Source organism: Haliotis cracherodii, unplaced genomic scaffold (assembly GCF_022045235.1).
Source record: "Haliotis cracherodii isolate W230 unplaced genomic scaffold, xgHalCrac1.p SCAF_7, whole genome shotgun sequence".
NCBI classification, from domain to species: domain Eukaryota; kingdom Metazoa; phylum Mollusca; class Gastropoda; order Lepetellida; family Haliotidae; genus Haliotis; species Haliotis cracherodii.
The window spans coordinates 49,701,244-49,728,481 of NW_027266330.1; the positions used below are offsets into that span (position 1 = coordinate 49,701,244).

Consider the following 27,238-nt stretch of genomic DNA (forward strand, 5'->3'; position numbering starts at 1 on the left):
CTTCTCAGAGATTTTTCGATAATTAATCAATGTTTAGTTAACAATTATTCATCTCTATGAAGATCTGGGTAAGAATTGGTCCTCAGCCATCCATGCTTGTTGCATTAAAGAGGCGACTATGATTAGGAGCTGACGACGGGATTGTGTGGTCAGGCTCGCTGACTTGGTTGATGCATGTCATCGTATCCCAGTCGTGTGGATCGATGTTCATGATATCAATCACTGGATTGTCTACCAGATTCAGTTATTTACAGACTGCCGTCATATAGTTGGAATATTACTGAATGTGACGTTAAACAACAAAGAAAGAAAGAAACAAAGAAAGAAAGAAAGAAATAGTATTGCTTGATCTGAAGGCTCCATTGCTTGTTCTAAGGACCCTAATGCTGAATCGGAAGGCACTTTTACTTGTTAAGAAGGGATTTTTGCTTCAGGCCATCTGAATGGGATACATTCAGTCAAGGAAATTGTTTAATCATGTCCATCTCAATATTCAGCGATTTCAAGACTCCTGGGAACGTGATGTTAGAACAATGAAGTGCATCAGTGTGGATGGAGCATGAGTCAATGTAGGGCAAAGTCTTGGCCAGGGATTTCATTGTGTCGGGGACATGCTGGCTCAGGTGTAAAGGTCAAGCAGGGGTAGGGAATGACTCTTCATAATTGCTACATCAAATGTCCAGATGACTGGACATGGTCAGCGATGAGTAAGAAGTAGGCTGGCTTAATACCAGCTGCTTGGTAATGATCTGTAGACCTGTATAAAACATTTGTCGCAGTTGATGGACTGGTATATATAGATTTTCCTTGACGGAGGCTTCAGACTTGTGACTAAAGTTGACTCTTCAATAGTCCATATTCCAGTCTGCAAGATCGTCTGTGATTCCAGCTTACACCCTCTCCCAAAATGGCCTCCATTCTGTAACAGACAGCATTTCTTTGGAATGACTCAACGATGAGTTTGAAAGTAACCATTTTGTCCATCAGCATTTCCTTTGTCACATGATCATTGAATGGAGTGGAAAGTGTGTGTGTGTGTGTGTGTGTGTGTGCGTGCGTGCGTGTGTGTGTGTGTGTGCGTGTGCGTGTGCGTGTGCGTGTGTGTGTGCGCTCGCGCGCCATGATCTGATTGCTTGAAAAGTGTTTTTGGATGATTTTCTTTTTATCTGCATTGTTTATTTTCTTTCCAAAATTTGAAGAAATATGTCAGCCAGCATGGAGAATATTTCATGTTCTAAGTTGCCGTTGCATATTAGTTGTCTCACATTGACCTTGACCTTGACCTTGACCTTTCAGATGAGGATCCCTCTCGTGGATGCTTCAAGATGGCCGAAGAAGTAACCGTGACAGCAAAGTATGACTATCACGCTGAAAACAGTCAAGAACTGGACATAAAGAAGAACGAGAAACTGACTCTTTTAGATGACAGCAAGGATTGGTGGAAAGTCCAGAACAGCTCTAACAAGTCTGGATTTGTGCCATCAAACTACGTCCGACGTATAAAACCCAAAGCATCAATATTTTCAAGTCTGAAAAGTCTTGGCCGGAAAAAAAGTGATGCTGCAAAGAACTCGGCTTGTCCGTCACCGGCGACGCTGCGTAATGGTGATGCCAGGAGCAACGGTCCGCTTCATCCAAGTGGGAGTTCGACCAGTAGTCAACCTTGCCACGAAGCAACTCCAGCCACTGCCAAATATCACTACACGTCCCAACGAGAAGACGAAATCTCTCTTGTGAAAGGGGAACATTTAATTGTGCTAGAAAAGTCCAATGACGGCTGGTGGAAGGGCCAGAAGAACGACAATTCCGTGGGCTGGTTCCCGTCGAATTACGTGTTGGTGGATTCCGAGGTGGACTACTGCACTGCCGCCACGGCCGAGTCCATGATGAATGACTGTATAGAGGTGGTGACCACCCTCTATCCCTTCACGGGGAAAAACAAGGAAGAGATGAGCTTTGACAAAGGCCAGAGACTTGAAATAATCGACAAACCATCGGAGGATCCCGAGTGGTGGTTTGCTCGGAACAGTAGAGGCGACATGGGGCTGATTCCACGGAATTATGTGCAAAGTGTGGAAGAGTGTGACGGTGACCGGGGCACGAGCATGAGCTCCTGCACCCCCCAGTCCCAGTCCACGAGTAGTTTGTCTAACGCTTCGTCGCTGGGGATCACGGGTGGGCGGAGGCAGTTCCATGTCTCGGGGCCCCTTCAGGAGAAGGATTGGTACTTTGGGAAAATTAGCAGGCCTCAGTGTGAGGAACTTTTATCCAAATACGCCGAGGACGGTGACTTTCTTATTAGGGACAGTGAATCTGCCGTAAGTATAGGGAGGGGTGATTGTGTGGTTGTGTCGGATCCAGGATAGGGTCCCATGGTGGATTTGATTGATCTGTGTGGGGGATTCCATCAGGATATTCAAGGACCCTTTGCAGTCCTGTGTTCGTGAGCTCTGTTATGGTTCCTGTATGTTCATGGATTTCATTTGGATCAGGTTTTTCACAGAATATTTAAGTTCCAGAGGAATTCATGGATGTTATGCGATCCAGATGTGTTCATGGATCATATAGGATCCAGTGAAGTTCATGGATGATATAAGATCCAGAAGAATATTCATGGATCTGTTAAATTAACCCACAAGGATCCATTGGTGTTCATGGATCATATGGGTCCCAGAGGTATTCATGGATCATTTGGGTCACTGAGGTATTCATGGATCATATAGGATCCAGAGGTATTCATGGATTGTATGGGGTCCAGAGGTATTCATGGATCATATAGGATCCAGAGGTATTCATGGATTGTATGGGGTCCAGAGGTATTCATGGATCATATAGGATCCAGAGGTATTCATGGATTGTATGGGGTCCAGAGGTATTCATGGATCATACAAGATCCAGAGGTATTCATGGATCATATAGGGTCCAGAGGTACTCATTGATTGTATGGGTTTCAGAGGTATTCATGGATCATTTAGGGTCCAGAGGTATTCATTGATCGTATGGGGTCCAGAGGTATTCATGGATTGTATAGGGTCCAGAGGTATTCATGGATTGTATGGGGTCCAGAGGTATTCATGGATTGTATGGGGTCCAGAGGTATTCATGGATTGTATTGGGTCCAGAGGTATTCACGGATTGTATTGGGTCCAGAGGTATTCATGGATTGTATAGGGTCCAGAGGTAATCATGGATTGTATGGAGTACAGAGGTATTCATGGATTGTATGGGGTCCAGAGGTATTCATGGATTGTATTGGGTCCAGAGGTATTCATGGATTGTATTGGGTCCAGAGGTATTCATGGATCATATAGGATCCAGAGGTATTCATGGATTGTATGGGATCCAGAGGTATTCATGGATCATATAGGGTCCAGAGGTATTCATGGATCATACAAGATCCAGAGGTATTCATGGATCATATAGGGTCCAGAGGTACTTATTGATCACGGACCATATAAGATCCAGAAGTATTCATGGTTGTATAGGATCGAGAGGTATTCAGGGACCATAAAAGATCCAGAGGTAATTATGGATCATATAGCACCAGAGGTATTCAGGGCTCAGATGGATTCATGGATCATGTAGGGTTCAAAAGTATTTATGAATCATACACAATCCAGAGGTATTAATGGATCATACACAGTCCAGAGGTATTCATGGATCATACACAGTCCAGAGGTATTCATGGGGATTAGATACCCCAAAGGAGAAATTACCAACTCTTTCCTATCACACAATATTTTTACAGGTCAGTTGTTAACATGGTAGTATCAATGGGTGACCACAGTGTTCAAAATCCAACATTTAGGTGTAAATTAATTACAACAACACTGTAAGTAGGTGTGCACCAGGTCGTTTTGTACCAGATCGTTTTGTACCAGGTAGTTTTGCACCAGATCGTTTTGTACCAGATCGTTTTGTACCAGGTCGTTTTGTACCGGGTCGTTCTGTACCGGGTCGTTCTGTACCAGGTCGTTTTGTACCCAGTGCTCCCCCTTGCATGAGGATCGTTTTGTACCAGATCATTTTGCACCAGGTCGATTTGTGCCGGGTTGTTTTGTACCCAGTGCTCCCCCCATTCACAGCAGATAATCATCAAGCAGGCTGTGAATGAAGCGAGTACAGGACAAGGGGAGGTAACAACATCCCTGTGTAGCAGTTCCCCAGCACAACACAGAATTCTGCCTAAACCAGCCCAACCCAGCAGTGTTCATCACCAGTATACACAGATAGACATCAAACTGTGTCATCTATTCCTGACTCTTGAGTCATATCCACGCGCCCCCCATACTCATCATAATACAAGTAGTTTCAGTGTGTGGATGATCTCAGGCCTGTCTGGGGCGATGTGGCCGTGTTTGAACTAGGTCCAAAGTATTGTGGAGGGAAAATGATATGAGTAAATCATTGTTCAGGTTGAGTGAACTGAATCAGCAATTTATCTATCAGCTGCAAATAATTGTTTGGAAGAAAGATAACATATTTTATGGAAGATATTACCAGAGCTCCAGATAACATTTTTAGCAATTGAGTTTTTTACTGTTGGGTTTCTATTTTAATTGAGTTATTAGATTTTTCATTGGGTAACCAAAATGTTTTCACTCATCTATTCATCACTCTATTGGGTTTCCCCCAAATTAGTGAAATGTGAAATAATGTTTTAGATGTATGTAATTGTTCTGAATATATAGGCTTGACTCGGAAAGTAAATTAGCTCATAATTGTGTTTCTGAAATTAGCTCCTTTGTACACATGCTGAAAAAGCTTCATTGAGTATTTAAGTGTGCTGTTTTTCTACATTTGACTTTTTCATGTAATGCATGCGTTTCTGTACGCAAGTTAATTTGAAATAATTGGGTTTTAGATATTGGGGGGGGGGGCATTTTACTCAAATACGCAGCTTATCTTTAGGTCTGTATTAAAGTATTTTATTGTGTAGAGTGTACATACTTTTTAATTTAAAACAAAATACATCTGTGTAGAGAGGGGTGTACATAATACACCAGACAAACAATGAGTTTAATTTTATTTTTCTAAAGGAAAGACATTACCATGAGCATGTAACACCAGAAATATCATGTCACCAAACAGAAGATAACCCGTCTACCAGAAACCTTGAAACGTAAATTCTCCCTACCTAACACACAGGGACGGTTCACCACCCCTTGTATTTGCGACTTAAAAAGTAGTTGCGTGTTTGCAAAATCTTAAAAAGACTATAAGCAAAAGTATTCAAAAATATTTAGGGTCACGAAAATTCTTTATCATACATTTAGATATGATTATATACAAAATCAACTTCAACAAAAAAAAATCTTGAAAACCAGGAGACCGCTGTTGGAAGTGAAAGAATACTTGCTGGTCAAGTAACAAAAATGGCGCTTTGCGAAACGAACAGTCTCGATATATGAGTTAATGAGAAATTTACAATTTATAAGGAAACATTTTCAAGAGAATAACGAACAGCAAGTGATGTTATTTTGCCTTGTCAATATGGACCTAACGTAAAAAGAATGTCAACCGTTGGTGTAGGGGCTAGTCACTTAAGACATAGGGAGACCATTTAAGGGGAGGTAACTCTTGTATGACAAGTTCTGTCAAAGTGTTATGTTCACTGCATTGCAAATATCACTTTTCTCAACTTTGGAAAACTCAGTCTTTCACACTGATGTATATAATAAAAACATATTTTTCTATTGAGATGTTTTACAACTGTGTATGCTGTGCTGATGGGTCTCCTCTCTAGATCGCAGTGTACATGGGGCACACGAATTAGCATTGACTTTGAAGGTTTCAACAGGGTGTCACATCATAGTCTCCTCTAGATCGCAGTGTACATGGGGCACATGAATTAGCATTGACTGCAGTTTTCAACAGGATGTCACATTATGACCTCCTCTAGATCACAGTGTACATGGGGCACATGAAATAGCATTGACTTTGAAGGTTTCAACAGGGTGTCACATTATAGTCTCCTCTAGATCGCAGTGTACATGGGGCACATGAAATAGCATTGACTTTGAAGGTTTCAACAGGGTGTCACATTATAGTCTCCTCTAGATCGCAGTGTACATGGGGCACATGAATTAGCATTGACTTTGAAGGTTTCAGCAGGGTGTCACATTATAGTCTCCTCTAGATCGCAGTGTACATGGGGCACATGAAATAGCATTGACTTTGAAGGTTTCAACAGGGTGTCACATTATAGTCTCCTCTAGATCGCAGTGTACATGGGGCACATGAATTAGCATTGACTTTGAAGGTTTCAACAGGGTGTCACATTATAGTCTCCTCTAGATCGCAGTGTACATGGGGCACATGAATTAGCATTGACTTTGAAGGTTTCAACAGGGTGTCACATCATAGTCTCCTCTAGATCGCAGTGTACATGGGGCACATGAAATAGCATTGACTGCAGTTTTCAACAGGATGTCACATTATGACCTCCTCTAGATCACAGTGTACATGGGGCATTTGAATTAGCATTGACTTTGAAGGTTTCAACAGGGTGTCACATTATGGTCTCCTCTGTAGGTGGGGTTATGTTATCGATGGCGATATACGGTATATGTCTTTGTGCACATAGGGTGTGTGGGGTAGCCTAGTAGTTAAAGGGTTCACTTGTCGGGACGAAGACTGTTCCCAACTTGAGTACAATGTAGTACAATGTGTGGACCTGTGAAGATCTGGGTAGGGAATAGGTCTTTAGCAACCCATGCTTGCCTTAAAAGGAGACTATGCTTGTTGTAAGAGGCAGCTGGGATTGGGTTGGTCAGACTCGCTGACTTGGTTGATGCAGGTCATCTTATCCCAATTGTGTGGATCGATGCTCATGATGTCAATCACTGGATTGTCTGGTCCAGACTCAATTATTTACAGACCGCCATCATACATCTGGAATATTGCTGAGTGCGGCGTCAAACAAACAAACAATGTGTGAAGCCCATTTCTTGTGTCCCCGGGCCATGATATTGCTAAAAGCATACTCACTCACTCGCTGTATTATATGTTTCAAATTACTTTTTCATATATATCCTTTTCTACATATATCCTTTTGTACACATATCCTTTTCTACATACCGTATTCGACGTAATAAGCGCCCCGCTTTAATAAGTGCCCACGTGAATATATTTGCTAATATATTGGCTAGTGAACAATCCCAATTAGCACCCCTTCCGATTGATCAATGTAGACAAGACTTATTTATTCGTGTATAATATGCACTCGTGTGTTATATGCACTCTTAATCATGGGCAATTAAATTCTGGAAAAATATATCTGTCGTACATAAACATTTCAGACGGTCAGCATGAACTACAAAATTTATCTTTCAAATCTGTATTATTTTTTTTCACCAAAATAATATTCTTATAAAAGCCCCCTATTTCCAATTTTGAGAGCGCCCTGGGCGCTTATTTCCTCGAATACGGTATATCCTTTTGTACATAGGGGGGCACGGATGGCCCAGTTGTCTAAGGTGCTGCGATTTCGCTGTTCCTTGGGCTAGCCAGAAACCTATGATTGTGGGTTCAAATCCCAGTTGGCCCCAATTATGTTTCTAGGTTTGTCAGCATCATGCCCGTGCTTATGGGTTTCACCGAAGTGGTAAACGTCTGAGACCTGCATCACTTCGGTCTTTCCTCTCACATTAAGCTGACACGCCGTGATATAACTGGAATGTTGTATAAGCAGCGTTAAACCCAACTCGCTCGCTCACTCACTCACTCACGCACTCGCTTGCTCGCTCGCTCACTCACTCACTCACTCACTCACTCACTTTTGTACATAAATCGTTTTGAACATTTGTCATTTGTTATGTTTCAGGCCGGCCAGTACACAGTAGTGTTGAAGGCACCCAATAGAAACAAACATTTTCGTGTGCATGTTAAAGATGGCGAGTACCAAATAGGCCAACAGACTTTCACGTCACTGGAACAGTTGATAGATCATTACAAGAGACATCCAATTTACAAACAGGAGTCGGAAAAACTCTACCTTGTCAAATCATTTGTAATGCAGGCCGACTTCTGACAACTAGATGCACTGGTGTGATTTCTTAATCTGGTCATCGTGGTCAGCCGCGGTCATCCCGCGGCCATCCCGCGGTCACCCCGCGGTCAGCGGACGAACAGTTGCTACATTGGGAGTACAGAACCGAACTGCTCAGCCTGAGGATCAACTCGGTATAGAAGAGAAGAAATGTACTTGCTTATTGATTTTTTGAAGTGTTTTTTTAAATGGAAAAAAGGATGTATGTTCCACCTACTTAAGACGTGTAAGACACAGAATCTCGATTTGAAACGACTGTTGTCATGTATTTAACCAGCTTCATTGTTATTACCAATAGAAAAGTTTGATTGACTTGTATCACAACAGCTTTTACCATGGAAGAGCAGTAGCATTGGTTTAGAGTTTTCTCTCAGTATATTTTGTGAAAATGATAAGTGATACTACGTGTTAAAAAAAATGAGGTCCAAAAATTGTAGTGATATTTTAGAAGCGTTACAGTTTGATATTTTTACTATTAATGATGTTAAAAGCTGGTGATGATTGTTGCGATCTTTGCATCTTGAGCTCACCGATATATTAGTCGTAAAGTTTTCACTTTTGATCAAACGTGAGTCTGTCAATCCATGACAACAGCTTCACTACTCAGTAACTGAAACAAATATGCAAGCTGTCCGATGTAAGCATTTTGGGGGTTAGATTCAAATACCATAGAAGATCTCAAGGCCCATGGCCCCTGTTCATATTGAACACTGAAATGAGTTGCTGGGGAATCTCGAACCAACCATGTTTAGATGTTGTTGAACTCTACTGCTCTTTCATGGGACAGACCCTTCGTATATATGGCAAGGCGATCCCAATATTGAGGCAGAGTTGATGCTGCCTCATGTAGAATCTGTATTAAGTGACCAGTCAAAATATATCAATCATCATCATGATCATCATCGTCATTAGCAATGCTGTTTCTCACGCATGCTGTGTGGCTGTTGGTTTATGCTGCATGAACTCAACCATGAAGCATGGCTGTTGGTTTTATGCTGCATGAACTCAACCATACTGTGTGGCTGTTTGTTTTAGGCTGCATGAACTCAACCATGAAGTATGGCTGTTGGTTTTATACCGCGTGAACTCAGCCATGCTGTGTGGCTGTTTGTTTTATGCTGCATGAACTCAACCATGAAGCATGGCTGTTGGTTTTATGCTGCATGAACTCAGCCATGCTGTGTGGCTGTTTGTTTTATGCTGCATGAACTCAACCGTGAAGTATGGCTGTTGGTTTTATACTGCATGAACTCAGCCATGCTGTGTGCCTGTTGGTTTTATGCTGCATTAACTAAACCATGAAGCATGGCTGTTGGTTTTATGCTGCATGAACTCAACCATGAAGCATGGCTGTTGGTTTTATGCTGCATGAACTCAACCATGAAGCAAGCTGTTGGTTTCATGCTGCATGAACTCAACCATGAAGCATGGCTGTTGGTTTTATGCTGCATGAACTCAACCATGAAGCATGGCTGTTGGTTTTATGCTGCATGAACTCAACCGTGAAGCATAGCTGTTGGTTTTATACCACATGAACTCAACCATGCTGTGTGGCTGTTGGTTTAATGTCACATGAACTGACTATTCATTGAGCCCTAGTCTTTTGCACATGTATGTTATATAGATTTGAAATGTACTCCTATCATCTACATAAGTATCAAAACCTTTTGTTGAGATTCTTAATGAGGGCATGAGAAGACTGTAATATATAAATTATTGATTGTGAACTGACTGACATAAATTGTATGTTTCCCTCCCCTGTTATAGATATGTCTTTTGTCTCAAGCGTTGAATCAAATACTATCTGGAATTAAATTTGTGCAGGCAGAATAAAGGTGTTTCCATGTCACAGTGCCAGTCTCACACTTTGCTAAATTGTGTTCCAGGTGCTGTCATTTGTACCTATGATTGTGGGTTCGAATCCCGGTTCGCCCCGATTATGTTTCTAGGTTTGTCAGCACCATGCCCGTGCTCGTGGGTTTTCCGAAGTGGTTAAACGTCTGAGACCTGCATCACTTCGGGCTTTCCTCCCACATTCAGCTGACACGCCATGATATGACTGGAATACTGTTAAAAGTGGCGTTAACCCAACTCACTCACTGTCATTTGTAAAAGCATTGAATGTATTAAGCATATTTGAGGGGCCTTGGAGCATATGGCTTTGACTTTGAATAAAACAGGAAGCGGGAAAATGGACAATAGTTATTGACATGATACACAGTGAAACCTTGTTTGTGTGGACACGGTTAATCCTAGACTTTCGACAGAGATGCCAACCCTGATTGAAGCTTACGAGTAATCAGTGGGGTGAAAAAAAGATTTCCTGTGAAAAAGAGTAATGTTGACAGTCCCCACAGCGATAGAAACTAACATCTTTAGTCCGCTAGTCCTTTTAATGATAACATAGAGCAAAACCTGTAAAAATGGCAAATTTCTACTAGTCCTTATGATACCTTAACTATTGGACAGTTTGGCAAGCACTACAGGACTAGTGCCAATTTCTAACGCTGACCTTTAGTTCTTTGTCTGCACGCATATAGATTAATCGATGACATGACTTGATCGATAACATGACTTGATCGATAACATGTCTTGATCGAAAACATGTCTTGAGTGTCTTTTAAAATAACAACCATTCATAGACCTTGTACCATCAGTGAATTGAAAGCATGGCTCCCATTGGTCAGCATAGCCTCCCTGTAGAACGCTTTTCATCACATTATATAATACAGTAACAATTTGCTCCCTGGGATATTTTATGCATGTGGTAAAAAATACGTGAACAAATGACATTAATCTCAATTTGGGGGAGGACAAGCATTATAGCATAATGTTAGGCTAAAAAGTCGTCTCCATAGGCCAAAATCATACTGGTTGGTATCTCTGGTTTTTGGAAAGACTACAGAAATGACATGAGCTCAGTCCAGAATAAAGAGGTTTCACTGTACACAGGATAATGAGTTGTTTCTCTTCGCAAGGAATACAGATCCGATAGGGGAAACTAAGAAATAAAACATTTCTCTTTGCGTCAATAAAACATTTCTCTTTGCATCAATAAAAGATTTCTCTTTGCATCAAAAAAAACATTTCACTTTGCATCAATAAAACATTTCACTTTGCATCAATAAAACATTTCTCTTTGCGTAAAGTATATGGGTTATGTTGTTTTAGGGAGCTTAAGTATTCTGGTTGCCACTGTAAGACAAATATATTTGAGGATTGAAAGATGTGCTAAAGATTTGAGACTCGTAATTAGGCAATTGTCTTTACAGTTTGTTTCCAGTATAACCATATTTTGATTCAAGTTAATGGCAGTGTTCATTGATCAAGTAAATGTTAAAGCACACTTGATTGTTGATAATTTGTAAGCGTTACTGAATCTGATAAAGCGAACAATTTTATAGGAAACTTTGTTGGTGTTGGAAAAGCAAACAGCCAGATGCCGTATATATTATTGGTACAATTATGAGTTAGGCTAACAGTGTTGAACTTCACATTTGTACCTTGATAGTGGCGTCACATGTCCTACTAATTAACTTCTCTAGTCAGAGAAAAATTAAAAATAGGGTAAATTTGCTCAATGGACAAAACTTCATTCAAGTATTTCAACCCCAATTAATGTCCGAACTGTCTCAGCAGAAATATTGACAATATAACACACAAGGTGTAGCTTTAGGAATGAGCGTAACATACTGAATAACAAATGACTCCAGCTGAAAACTGTCATCAATAATCTGAATTGTATTTTTCTTTGTTTTAGTATTTTCATCCTCTTCATACACTTTTGTCATAAGGCTATACTTTTTTCTTTTTTATTCATGGGCCATCTGAAAAGCAGCCAGTGTAAGAAATAAATTAAATATAAAAATATTTATTTTTATTGTGTGTCCCACTTGTATTATAAACCCTCTTATACAGTACAAAATGTTAAATATAAAATCGTGTCATCACAATCAGTCATTTAAGAAGCCAGCTGCAGTTTTAACTCCATGGCAGATTGACTTTCATGTAAATAAATAAATGATTGACAATTAATTTTAATTTAATTTTAATTTAATTTCGACTGACCTTGTGTGGAAAAGTTGGAATAAAACCGTGAAAAATAAGATTAAGAAAGTGGGGCCTAAGAGAAAATGAAAGGGAATGGATTAAAATAACTCTGAACTTGCCTGCACTCTGTATGCTGGGTCAATCAGATGTAACATGTATCCTATTCATTTGGCCTAAAAAGCATTTCACAATTCATCAGCTGCAAAAAAGTAATAATTACACATCATAGACGTCTGGCGGGTGTAACGTCAACCTCACTCACAGAATTAGATCCAGTTTCCAACATAACAAGACCATGTCCTCACTGACTGTAGTGTTTGAAGTAATTTATTCTGATACTGTGAAACCTTGTTAGTCTGGATACTGTTAAACTGGAAACCCCACCTTCCAGACTGCTGGTAGTACTTATGTGACATACCTTGCTTAATCTGGACACTTGATTATCTGGAACATTGCCGTAGGAACACTACCATCTGGTTGATGTTGGAGATTTATCTAGCGCTTTTGTGGGCCAGATTTCATAGTGGAATAGGGGCGGTGGGGTAGCCTAGGGGTTAAAATGCCACTTGTCAAACCAACCAAAAAAAAACGTTTCACATCACCTTTATGTGTGGAGAAGAGGTGTGAGTTATCTCCCCTGAGTGGGTACACCGATGACAGATCAGTCCATCTAAACCTGACAATGCTCGAGTACCCAAGTACCCATCTGAGCCCTAGTTTCTGGCTAACTTTGATATTACTGGACCCTAAACAGAAAAAGTCCAGCAAAAACAGGTATGCATTTGCAATATTTACAGCCCTTGTAACCCTTTAGCTTAAAACCATATTCAAATTTGTTTCCAAAGCCTTGGTAGTAATTCTAAATTTGAAACACAAAAACACCTACAATTGTGAAAGTAAGAGGTAGGCAAAGGGCCAATGGGGAATGTCAAAATTTCAATTTGCAAAAAAACTTAATATTGTTATCAAAATTATGAGACGTCAAAATAAGGGACAACCTTCTTTCCTTCCTTCGCTTGCAAGGTTTGGACTTCTGACGCTCTTCAAGACACAAATATGGCTAAAATAAATGAAAGGTTTGATTTTTTTAACTTCAAATGAAAATTTAAGTACGAAAAGACTGACCAACATGATTTTTTTAACCTGTGTTTGTTATGTTTTTATGAACATCTGTGAAAGTCACCTTCAGTCAAACAATTATCAGGTTCAAACCAATCTCATTAACCTCAGATATTAGTTCTCGCTACCGCTAAATAAAGATAAGAAAAAGGCTTTAAAAAACCTGCAATCAGTCATATTTACCCATTTCGTTCTTACGCAGTCATTAAGTATTGTCATAAGTCCCAAACGGGCAGTTGTTGAGCTGAACAGTCATTCTCATTCTTATGAACAAGCCTGATAACTTTTATAAAATTTGCTCAATTTATAGATTATGCTTTCTTCTCCTTTAAAGGGACACAGGTGGCCCAGTCGTCTAAGGCGCTGCAATTCGCTATGCAGAGTTGTGTCCCTTGGGCACGCCAGAAACTTATTTTGTGGGTTCGAATCCCACCATTATGTTTCTAGGTTTGTCAGCACCATACCCGTGCTCGTGGGTTTCACCGAAGTGATAATCGTCTGAGACCTGCATCACTTCGGGCTTTCCTCCCACATTAAGCTGACAGGTCGTGATATAACTGGAATACTGTTAAAAGCGGCATTAACCCCAACTCACTCACACTTCAGCTCTAATGTGCCCTTATCCTACCTCGTCCTTTCTCTTATGTTTTAATAACATGTAAGTATATATATCCGAACACCATGTATAATTACACAATACAAACTATACCCTGTAGCTGCGAATGAGGAAATGTTTTATTAATATTTCATCATTGAAATCCAAAGAATAGTAACAGCCAAGCTATTTGATTGTCTTTCATGTCCCCCCTTCAGCATTAGAACAAATCATGTTTATGCCAGTCAGTTCCCTCTGTGAAATGTATCAGCTGAACTGACGTCTATAGCTGTCAATGGTGCTTCGTCCCCCACTGCCTTGCTAGCTCCAGGTTGCTTCTTGATGTTCATTTCAATCCAATCCATGTACATTTCACTTTGTTGATAGTCTACCCATATGACCAAAATGTCTCCTATGAACGTTGCAAGGTTTGCGTGTGACATATATTTGATGAACTTTGATGCAAAAGAATTAAACTATATTAGCATTCACCATTTAATGTTTCCATTATCAACTATTAGAATGAATTTCATATTTTCAAGCAGATATCGGTGGACGGGGTTGTAGGCAAGTGGTTAAAGCATGCACTTGTCACACTACGATTTCGTTCAATTCCATTGTAGGTACAGACAGGGGTAGCCTTGTGGTTAAAGCGTTTACTTGACACACAAGGCGTGTGTTCGAATTCCCACATCGGTACCATATGTGAAGCCCATTTCTGGTGTCCCTGCTGTGATATTGCTGGAATATTGTCAAAAGCAGCGTAAAACCATACTCACTCGTATTTGCAGGAATATTGTGTCATAGATCCATACTCCCTTGTTAATATTCTGAACAAATTTGGATTTCGTCCTGTCATGCTTTTCAGATCATATGCAGTTTATTTGGCAATTAAATTTCTCAAATCTATGTCACGGTACCGTTATATGCTGTCCTGTTTTCTCTGAGAGAAGGTATTATTTTTGTGAAATGAACGTTATCAAGTAAACAGCATCCACACAATATTTGCATTTGATTACTATTGATCGTCGTCAATACCTCAGGGGTTTGTATACACTGCGTTCCCCATCACCTCTAAGTACATTCAGTGTCTTTGTGCTGAAGGAGACTCTTGCGTCTATTTGAAGTCCGATAATAAAATGAGGCCGTAACTCATGGAAGTCAAATAATCCTCACTATGTGGGAATTCGACTGTTGACTAACAGGGATTTATCTAGACTTGCTTAAAGGGCGATCTTCGGCCTCATGTGTGCAGCAAATGGCAGTAACATTTCCTTTGAATTTACAATTTCTCAATTCTCAAAATTTATGAAAATTAGAACATAAAATTTTTTTAGTTTTGAACAATATCGCGATTTGCTCCCCATTTTCCTATTGGGATACGATGACATCCATCAAACCAAGTCAGCGAGCTTGACCACCCAATCCTGTTAGCCGCCTCTTACGACAAGCATAGTCGCCTTTCATGGCAAACTTAGGTCTTCAGCAACCCATGTTTGCCATAAAAGGCGACTATGCTTGTCGTGAAAGGCGACTAACGGGATCGGGTGGTCAAGCTCGCTGACTTGGTTGATGTCACCATATCCCAATTGCGTCAATTGATGCTCATGACATGAGTCACTGGATTGTCTGGTCCAGACTCGATTATTTACAGACCTCCATCATATAGCTAGAAAAACCTAACCTGCCAGGGCACTTAGTTTGGAATCCGAGATAGATCCCTGCCTTGAAACAGTGTGTAGAGTAGATGGTCGCAAGTCTGTAGCATGGTGCATGAGAATATTGCCGACGTAATCTGAGTGCTCATTGGTGTGAACACTAACTGGTTTCCCTCTTGTGGGAACCAGGCCTTGATGTGTTAGTTACGACTAGCGGTTACACCTACAGCTGTCGTATGTCATGGATGATGGAAGAACATACCATATTCAAACCTGGGAAATATTGACGATGATCTTCGATTGATACCTTTAATTCCTTACAATACCAGCATTCGAAACTCAGTTACACAGTTGTGTAATGCAATGTCAGAGTGGAAGATGCATTGGTCATTTAGGAGTATAATTTGCCTAATATGTATACATACGGAATTGATCTGTTCTCAACCAAAGACTTATTCGAAGTATTACCACAGTAAATGGCTTTGTATAAACTGCACCATCGAAATAGTCTTGCTCAGTTTCCATGGTAACAGTTATTACTGATTTCATGTATTAAAGAAATGTCTTCTTTTTTTTTTCAGCATTTGAAGTGAAATTTCAATTGAAGTAAATTTAGTTCAGTTAGGTCTCATTGGAAATTGATATGTTATGATCTAAAGACTAATACCAAATGGCGTCATATTTCAAAGGCAATTTATTGATGTATATATCAGTGTTTGTGAAATAGACAACAGCGGTTGTCCTAACATGTCAGTCATAGGTTGTTGCCGTAGCATTTGTCGCTGACAATAATTCTTACTGCATAATTATGTGGAGAAATGGAGTTTTCAAAATGTGCCTGAGTTTTTCTTCAGTACAAGTTCTGTGATGATGTACAAAAGCCACAAGATGGACCAACTCATTTGTATGTAGAAGTATTTGTGATTTCTCACTCAAAACAAACCGTTCGGAGAATGGTCATTTGTTCTGCTCTATGTCAAAATGTGAAGTTTTGTGATGTTCTTGTGACGGAATCTCGTACCTGACAGAACACTTGAGATTTAATGTTAGAACATTTTAAAGAATTGTAGAATTTCACTGGAATATGCCTTCAGCGCTGAAAACATTAGCGCCAGAGATGTAATCTGATTCCTGTCTTTCTTGTTGAACATCACATCGGCATGAGAAGGAAACCGAGACTAAAAGCTCTGATTCGACTTCTTTGTAGTATACTGTCACTAGAATAATGTATCTTTACTTGATGAAGATTTTTTTCTATTTTCCTGATTTTCTGAAATTGGTTAATGCTCATTTGCAGGAACCGGTGTGTTGACAAGGTGCAAAGACTAGAGCTGATTGCAATAACAAAACCTTCCTATTTTATCGGTACTCAAATAGATTGGTCTATATGACCCCTAAATATTTTCAGTGATAAAAACTGAAGACTGAAGAAAATTGAGGACAACATTTGTTGTCTGATAGCAGAGATGCTAACCAACGTGATTTGGGGTAGGAATCATTTCAATATTTTGAACCTAATTCTGCCGATATTATGTGAAATCTATTACTTTTTTTTTTTCCAAAGAAACATTGCCGGTAAGGTCTTGTCATGTATACAAGCAGTTAAAATCAATTAATAATCACTAACTTTAACTTATGATAAGGCTTACAGATTTTGAGGTGTGATGATTTTTTTTTTACAAAAGATATTTTAAATGACAAATATTTAAATCAAATATCCCAGATTGGGTAGATCTGAGATGAAATAAAATATCTCATGTTCAAGTTTGTTTTGGAATGGTGAAGTAATGTCGACGTTAGTTTCTCGGTTTCCTTCGCAAAGCAGCGAGTAGCAGTCATGGCACGTGTGTATTGTCATTACATGATGCTCAACAGAGGTTTGATTAACACTGAATATGCTGCATGTTTGTACGTGGAATACTCACACTGACAACACTGTAGAGTGAGCAGTGCAATAGCTTTTAATACCTGTCAGTGGAAGCAGATTTTAACTCTCTCACTCATATCTTAGAGTTAGGATTTTAAGAGTGGAGTTTAACATGTTTAATCCAATCTACACTCTCTTGCCAGGAATGATAAGATTCCATGTATGGTTTATAGAATGGTTAAGGGGTGTAACGATTCGTACAATGACAATGAAAGGTGATACATACCATTTTTTGTTTACTTAAGAGGTTGATGACTAGTAGGCAAGAAAATATATACTGATGGGAATATATAAGGGAACATTATACAGTATGATGCTTGCTGATGTATTCAATGAAATGAATGATTGAATAGAAACAAGCCATTGCACAAGCTGTTAGTATACTGAACAAAACAAGTTCGGATCATGATATTTTTGGGAATATTATTTTTTTAAGTGACAACCGAGCACACAGTTTCATAAAAAATCCCCAAAATATTCACGATTCCCCACTTTTGGGTTCAGTATATATCTTTGGTTCCCTTTGGGAAGTGTGTTATTCATGCCAAACTTATGATTCTGTCTTTTTGGTTTGTTTTTTTCCATCAGTATATTTTTTCATCCAGTATGGAGGAATACGTGTTTATGACTCTTGGCATAATTCGACCTTTTTCTCATGAAATTAACTTGTGACTTAAGGGTTATAGGTTTTATCTAGTAGATAAATCTGAATGAAATGTTTAAAAGATGGAGTGGGAATGTTGTTCGGTGGTTAAACATGGCTACGTATTTCACTGTGTATGTCGAGTGTCACAAGAGAATCGCTACACCCCTGAATGATGTATTTGATCAAAACAGTCAGTCACACAATCAAAATGCTGTTCCCACGGGTACTGGAATTGATATTATTTACCGCCAGCTTAGACATGTTTTAACTCCAATGCCCACGTTCTACAGATACATTAAACATCTGCTTCATCTGAGTGTTTTAATGATGGCAGGCCCCGAAGCTACAAGGGGTCAAGGGTCACAGTTGTGAATTTTTAGAGTTAGGTGATTTTAATCCTATATATATATACATTGCTGACTCCTTTCTATTTATCTAATGATACAATGCATGCTATATATACATGTACATAACCGTCACTGTCCATCACTAGTGTCACTGATTGACAGATATTGACGACATTGTCCATTTCACATATCTGTGTCTCATTGAGAACATGCTAGTTCTGTCTATAGGGGAGTGGAAGGATAAAGGATTTGATGGATAGGTTCTGTTGCTATGGAAACAGGAATTGAGGCTGAATATTTAGGCAGAAAATGTTACATGGCTATACTGTATGGCCTGCGTTTGTCTAAATTTGCATGTTGTTTTTTGGGGTCATCTTAGATTTGCTGAATTTTAGACCCGAAATTGTAAGGAATTATTTTCATCAACAATGGTAAAAGTTCAGTACAAAACAAATTAGAAATTACGGTTTCCCTTTGTGTAAAACGAAAAAAAATTTTTTTAATTATTCTTAAATTATTTTTTTTCATTATAGGTCTGATATTTCCGGTCATCACCTTTATGAACCATCATGACTTTGACTATAGTTTCCATGGCATCTTGACTTCTGTGTCCATCAGAGCTTTGAATATTACCTATAAACAGAACTATCTGGTCATCAATGCGCTCATTGTTTAACCTGCTTGAGAAGGAAAACGTAATTCAATCCATGAATAAGTTGTGATTTCTCCAACAATATCACTGATAATTTGTAGGGTTATCAAGCATTATCCTAGAGCTATACACTTTTAACCTTTACAACTTTGAAACTGTCATTCATATGTCTGTAAAAACAAAGCCCAACCATTGAAACCTGGAGCTGCTAGTCTCAGATTCAATACCTTTGGTCAGTTATGGTCACTGGTCAGTCTTGGTCTGTGTGGTCAGCTACGACGTTCTCCATGACGAATTGGGCATATAATTTCTAAGTGGAAAAACTTGCCTCTTTCTGTGTTTCCTGACTTTCGTCTTGCCGACTTTCGTTTTGTTTTCGCTTATTTGCAAGGCTTTGTTTCTTTTCTGGATAGTTTTATGCCACCATGCTCTGCTTTAATATACAAACTTTATTGCTTGACATATTTCCAAAACCTTTCAGCCCAATAATTACAACAAGATAGTATGCGTGATTTGTAAAGCTAAGCTGCTAGCACATTATCCTTTGTCAGCTTTTCAATGAGAGGGGTTTCGATGAAACTTTTCATCTGATCGATAATTCTTCCATATCTGTTGCCATTTTATAGCAGTTAAACATAACTATACTCAAAATGATTTATTTACACCATAATTTGGAACGCAAAACATTTTCATCCTTTAACTGTCTAAAAAGCAAATACGATCAGATGTCCAACAAATACTTTCGAGTTCATTTTACCTTGGGGGCACGGGTGTCCCAGTCGTCTAAGGCGCCGCAATTAGCTGTACAGAGTTGTGTCCCTTGGGCACGCCAGACACCTATGATAGTGGGTTCGAATCCCAAATCGCCCCAATTATGTTTCTAGGTTTGTCAGTACCATACCGGTGCTCTTGGGTTTCACTGAAGTGGTAAACGTCCGAGACCTGCATCACTTTGGGCTTTCCTCCCACATTAAGCTGACACGCCGTGATATAATTTGAATTCTGTTAAAAGTGGCGTTAAACACAACTCACTCACTTACTTATTCAGTTTACCTTAAAAGGGAGTTACGCTAGAATTTGAGAGATACTGTATTTCCTTTTGAGCAACTTTCAAACAAAAATATTTCCTTCCCAAGCAGGTTGAAGTGTTTCATGGTTTAAGGCCACAATCAAAGGGAGGCAACTGTAGTGATGAGACGGCAGATGTACCTCCAGATAGGACATTGTGCATGATATACATTCACTTCATACTTTGTGGCTGTTGCTAGCTTTTTTATGCTGCTGCTGCTGCTGTTGTTGCTGTCGCCTGATAAACTATTCAGAACTTGACCTGATGCCAGGACGTGGATTTGTGGTAAAATCATATTTTTTAAGAACACACAGATTGGGTAGATATCAATTGGTGTTGGTTACCATTACGATTTTGCCATGAATTTACAAAATAGATGGTTCACTTACAGAGCTGTACTTTAATGTGAGGTTGAAAAAGATTAGATGTGGCATTAACATAGAAATATCAGGGCCTAAAAAGTGCATTTCTGAGTGTTATTTTAGTATTTTTAATATTTCATAGAAAATAAGGTATAATTTTTAATAATGACCCAGGTAGTTGTTAATAGAAGATGTGAAGTTGGTCCAGGGATTGTCGTGTGTTGGTCAGGTTCTGAATGGTATTCCAAGTTGCTGGGGGTGTTGCCGACGTCCGCCAGCAGCCAGCAGAGACTGCAGGTACCTGGATATACCACCATTATTGATCATTTCAAGTAATTTATTTCACAAAAAGCAAGTTTTATTTCACTTGTGCTGAAATAAAATGTACAAAAGGAAGCCGTTTTTTTGTTTTGTGTTTTTGGCCGAGATGGAGTGTTACACTGCTGCTCCTGCCAAACAGACACATGGATTAATATTTATACAGATTGGTAGGAGTGAGGGAGGTATGTTATTGCTGCCAAACAGACACATGGATTAATATTTATACGGATTGGTAGGAGTGAGGGAGGTACGTTATTGCTGCCAAACAGACACATGGATTAATATTTATACAGATTGGTAGGAGTGAGGGAGGTAAGTTATTGCTTCCAAATAGTGACACATTGATTAATATTCATACAGTTTGGTAGGAGTGAGGGAGGTAGGTTTACTGCTACCAAACAGCGACACATGGATTAATCTTTAACAGATTGGTAGGAGTGAGGGAGGTAGGTTTACTGCTGCCAAACAGCGACACATGGATTAATATTTATACAGATTGGTAGGAGTTGGGGAGGTAGGTTCTTGCTGCCAAACAGACACATGGATTGATATTGAACAGATTGGTAGGAGTGAGGGAGGTCCTCTTCTCAGACGTCAGCCGTTACTGTATCTCAACAGCAGATGGCATAGAGAGTCGTGGGGAACATTATGGTGTGGGGTGGAATTGGTCTTGCACAGAGGGTCGGCCCTGTGGTCTTCCAGAACATCCGTCTAGGGAGAGGCAATGGTGTCACAGCAGCTTGGTACATTGATCAAGTCTTGACACCACACGCCATACCTCATTTGGCACTTCGCCGCAACCATGAGTTTCATCATGATAACGTCCGTGCCCACACTGCGAGACCTCCTCCTGCAGATTGGCATCAGAACCATGCAGTGGCCTGCCCTCAGTCCCAATCTAAATCCCACAGAGCACCCGTGGGACGAGATTCAAAGATGGCTGAATGACGTCCGACCAAGGCCGACATCTGCAGCTGAACTGTGTCAGGCGTTTCTCAGAGTGTTGGCTCAAGTGCCTATGCCCTTCATCAACCACCTCATCCATTCCATGTATCGACGTTGCCTGGCAGTCATCAATGCACATGGCGGACACACGAGATACTGACTTGTGTGATGCCATTTTCTCAGAGACTAGATTTACCAAGTTTCATCTTTTTAATATGTCTCAAAGTATGTTTACAGTGTCTAACGGGATCGGGTGGTCAGGTTCGCTGACTTGGTTGATGCATGTCATTGTATACCAATTGCCTAGATTGATGCTCATGATATCAATCACTGGATTGTCTGGTCTAGACTTGATTATTTACAGACCGCCATCATATAGCTGCAATATTGCTGAGTGCAGTGTTAAACAACAAACAATGACAAATACTTGAACAACAAACACAGAAATTTGTTTCAATATTTTATTTGTTTTTTCATTATAAATGTATATCAACAACAACCATTTAACCATGGTCATCAGCAACAAAATATTCAGCACTTTCTTAATTGTGATATGAAAATGCTATCACATTTGCTCTACATTAATTAATAATTTTAATAGAATCTATAGAATCACAAATCTGATTTAATGCTGAGCACTGCTCCTATATGCGTGATCTATCACAGAGACAAACTGTAGGAATAATAATATGTGTAAAATTAAAGCATGTCATTACTAACTAAAAGTGTATGAAAATTATTCATTTTATTAAATCTCTAAGAATATATATGCGACAAAAAGCCTAGCAAAATGTTCAAAATTTCTAAACTTGTTAATTAATTTATTTATTTATTAGTTTTCAGTGATGGAATAAAAAAGGATTGATGTTTTGAGCATTTGGTGTGAGATTCACTGTGGATGTGAAAAATTAAAAAAATATTTCTTTCACTGTCGGTGAAATGTGGAATCTTGCCCCTACAAAACCAGTGTGGATGTGAAAATAGGTCGAGACAAACATGATTTTATTACATAGTTCCTATCTATTGTGAAGATGTCTGATTTTCGATCACAAAAGTTGATACAACTTAATTTCATTTATCCGACATTCTTGTTAATCCGACCTAATCATATGCAACCAACCGTGCTGGATTAAGGGGACTCGACTGTACTTTGAAAAAGGTTGTCAGAAATTGATTCTGTCTTATCGTGTTGCCTTTCAAGACAAGACTCAAGCTAATTTCTTGGGATTTTCCGCTTTATTTTCATTTGACGCCTCTACCATTTTGATTCTGAAGTTATCACAAACTTTATGTAAATACAGGTACATATTCATTCCCTATGCAGGGCTGCTAAGAATAATCAAGTTAGTTTACCAGTCCAATCCATATTTTACCAATTTACCACTAGATCACCTGTACGGAAACATTGCTAAGTTATCACAAGATTATGTTAAGTACGATTCCATCTGTTCTGTTGAAGAATAAACCAGAGCAATAACCTCGTCAAAGAACACAGAACTAACTGTTCTTATTTTGGTAAACAAGTTTTACAGAATTTGATTGTTGTAACATAAAAATCAACAAACAAAACATGTGTCTGTTCCGGGCAAACATATTTACAATTTTGGGCAAATAAACAACATATGAGCAAAAACAATCTGTTCCCGAAGTTAACTGAGAGATCGATATGAGTTTCATTCAACATGAGATTAACATGAATGAAAACAGGGCCCCTTTGCACAAAGCGACAAACAGCGCTAAGATGACCACAACTCCCATACTTTAACATTGACTTATAACAGGTACTGCTAAGATGATCTAACTCCCATACTTTAACATTGACTTAAAACAGGTACTGCTAAGATGACCACAACTCCCATACTTTAACACTGACTTATAACAGGTACTGCTAAGATGACCACAACTCCCATACTTTAACATTGACTTATAACAGGTACTGCTAAGATGATCTAACTCCCATACTTTAACATTGACTTATAACAGGTACTGCTAAGATGACCACAACTCCCATACTTTAACATTGACTTATAACAGGTACTGCTAAGATGATCTAACTCACATACTTTAACATTGACTTATAACAGGTACTGCTAAGATGATCTAACTCCCATACTTTAACATTGACTTATAACAGGTACTGCTAAGATGATCTAACTCACATAATTAAACTTTGACTAATGTCAGTCATAGCGCTAAGACAATCATAATTTCAATACTTTAGCAATGAAATGTGACAGTAAACATGGTCAAAGCACTAAGAAAATCGTAACTCCTATATGTTAACAATGAAATGTGAGAGTCATAGCGCTAAGACAATCATATCTCCTATACTTAAATATGAAATGTGATAGTCAAAGCACTAAGACAATCATATCTCCTATACTTAAATATGAAATGCAACAGTCAAAGCACTAAGACAATCGTAACTCCTATACTTAAATATGAAATGCGACAGTCATAGCGCTAAAATAATCCTAAATCCCATACCTTGACAGTGATTTAACAACAGTTATAGCCTTAAGATAATATAACTCATACACCTTAACATTAACTTATGTAAGTCATAGCGCTAAGATGGTCATAACTCCTGTATTTTAACGCTAACTTATGCAAGCCTTAGCGCTACAATCTCTTTATGAAACAGGGCCCAGAACATTATGTCACAGCAAGGAAACAGCAGACATCTTTGGGAAACAAATCTAATATGAGGTGCAACATACCACATGGTTGCCATACCCAACAGAAAAAATCAATGTATGTTCTGATGAAAAGACATAAGTTAAAGCGCTGCAACATTGCAACAACGGAAACCACAAAGATGCTGACCTCATCACCTAATGACCCCTGGGCTTCTTGCAGAACATACCAAATTTCATGTCAGATACAGACTTCAATTATTTCTTACCACCACATCAAATATTTCTTCCACTACTCCGCTTTTGATTGGGATATCTTTACAAAACAAAAAACTGATTCTCATCCAGTGTTTTCAAAATGGACATCGGCCCGTAGGACCGAAACTTGTTCTCGGGCTGATAGTTCTAAATTTCAGCAGGCCCTTACAGTCTGCACTTAATTTTAGTAATTATTTATCAAGCATTATTTAAGTAATGTGATTAACATAACTCTCATATTTACAAACAGTAGGGTTAGACCTTTCAAATGGTGTATGACATTTAGTTGCAATGATGTTTTACAAGTTAATAATTTCCTGATAAATGTAGGCTTCATCTATCACCACAGTCTCTGGGAGCTTGGTGTGATAGCAGTAAAATCTTCTGGTTGACTGGTTGTGTTCTGTAATTCATATTGCAGGAGAGTATGTCTCCCTGCTTCAGCTAAAATGTTTGGGCCTACAGTTTTTCCGCTGGGCCTACAGTTTTTCCACTGGCCTACAGTTTTTTTCATTGGGCCTACAGTTTTTCCACTGGGCCTACAGTTTTTCCACCAGGCCTACAGTTTTTCCACTGGGCCTACAGTTTTACCATTGGGCCTAAAGTTTTTTCATTGGGCCTACAGTTTTTCCACTGGGCCTACAGTTTTTCCACTGGGCCTACAGTTTTTCCACTGGGCCTACAGTTTTTCAAATGTTCTGGCCCTTAAGGCTCTCAGTTTAGTGTTCTGAGTTTCAGACACTGTCCTCATCATATGTCAAATCATATTTTGATACAATGACATATCTGTCATATGATCCCTGTCAAAAGTTGAGTAGTATAATCCCCAAACCTACCTACTTCTCTAAAAGCAGAGGAGTATGAAATATATATGTTTCTAGTAAGCTCAGCTAAGTATTATATTTATATTAGGGCTATATTCTACTGGAAATGATGCCAAAAGACAACTTTGGGCTTGTAGTTTCTTTGGCAGTTTGATGATAAACCTAATATCCTTAAGTTCATCACCATAAATCTTAGTTTTGATTACAATGGAATTTACAATGGAATAGCTACCCACAAGCCAGAAGCCCGTGTCAAGTGACATTTCTGGTGAAATATAAGATCATGAACCCATTTCTCCACCCACCAAATTTATCATTTCTGAGACTGATTTTTCTGGTTGTAATTTCAAATTGTAAATAATTTTCACAATGTTCCTATCACTAGAGTTCCACTGACACAGAACATAATGAACAGGAAGGAGATCAATCCCACATGTCCCGCATGCACGAACAAATGACTTTACAGCACATTTCATTCATCAAAATCAATTCAGACTTCAAAATTCAACCAGATCCTAGAAATCTGATTTTTTCGAAAGAGGAAAACGTTCCAGCGATCTCCACATACAGGAAACACATACATGTTCAAACACATAAATGTTTAGACCAACACATTAACTGTTCCGATAGGACACGACAGAGGTTCAGACAGAAGGTTCCGCTGTTCATACATAGATCCATCTGGACATTTAGACTGAGTTCAATCATGTCCCACTGGCCACATGAGACTGACCACTGATACTGAGCTAAGGGCTGGCCTGAGGTCAAGACACGCTCTCTGTGGACACTGAGTCTAAGAGTCTGCTTCCCATGGATTTGTGGACGACGTTCTCCAGCCGCCTCCGTGCCTTGCGTTCATCCTCCACGTCTTTCTTCAGCTTCTTCTGCTCCTGAAACACAAGGAACACGGGGTCAGATGTTGGTTTGTTTGTTGGTTGTCTAACACTGTACTCAGCAATATCCCACCCTCATGACCAGACTGTAAATAGCTAGGAGAGTCCCGACTTGACAACCAAGTGATTGACATTATGAGAAATGATCCATTCTGTTGGGTGTTACATAGTGTTATTGCTTTGAAAGGGCATTATGTATTGTAGCTAAATTTGGGATGAACTATGTTATAAAAAATTCACAGACATGGCTTAAAAACCAGGAAACTCAGTATTTGTAATCAGTCCTTAGCTGATGTTTTCTTACTTTGTGTGTAGATGAGCTTTAGATTTACAGTGCTGGTGTATTAGCAGGGATGAGAACTTTCCACGTATCCGTGGACTTTGTTACATCTGTGAAGATCCTGGGTAGAATAGGTCTTCAGCAACCCATGCCTGACGTAAAAAGGCGACTATGCTTGTTGTAAGAAGCAACTAACGGGATAGGGTGGTCAGGCTCACTGACTTGGTTGATGCATGTCATCGAATACCAATTGCGCGGATCGATGCTCATGAAGTCAATCACTGGATTGTATGATCTTGACTCAACATAACAGGCTAGAATCATAAGAAGATTTTTCTTGTCATAAGAGGCGACTAACGGGATCAGGTGGTCTGACTCGCTGACTTGGCTGATGCATGTCATCGTATCCCAATTGTGTGGATAGATCAATCACTGGATTGTCTGGTCCAGACTCGATTTTTTACAGACCGTCGTCATGTAGCTGGAATATTGCTGAGTGCAGCATTAAACAACAAACAAACAATTATACCAAATGTTGGTGCATGACAGGCAAACAACAGACCACCTGATCCACTAAGCAGTCTTGTACGACAACCATATTACCCC

General features: G+C 39.3%; 2 protein-coding genes across 5 annotated transcripts in view; one reads left to right on the plus strand and one right to left on the minus strand.

The window, feature by feature from the left end:
- The window catches only part of LOC139447460 (SH2/SH3 adapter protein dreadlocks-like), a 48,438-nt gene extending 40,334 nt beyond the window's left edge, over window positions 1–8,104 (plus strand). For all 4 annotated transcript variants that reach the window (XM_071228839.1, XM_071228840.1, XM_071228838.1 and 1 more), the window contains exons 2-3: window positions 1,297–2,318; window positions 7,826–8,104. In XM_071228839.1, coding sequence (XP_071084940.1) covers window positions 1,326–2,318; window positions 7,826–8,032 — 1,200 coding nt within the window. In that variant the 5' untranslated portion in view covers window positions 1,297–1,325 and the 3' untranslated portion in view covers window positions 8,033–8,104. The remainder of the gene's footprint in view (window positions 1–1,296; window positions 2,319–7,825) is intronic.
- Window positions 8,105–22,214: 14,110 nt separating this feature from the next.
- The window catches only part of LOC139448524 (rho guanine nucleotide exchange factor 7-like), an 85,005-nt gene continuing 79,981 nt past the window's right edge, over window positions 22,215–27,238 (minus strand). Inside the window, exon 19 of the mRNA XM_071230079.1 lies at window positions 22,215–26,349. Coding sequence (XP_071086180.1) covers window positions 26,224–26,349 — 126 coding nt within the window. The 3' untranslated portion in view covers window positions 22,215–26,223. The remainder of the gene's footprint in view (window positions 26,350–27,238) is intronic.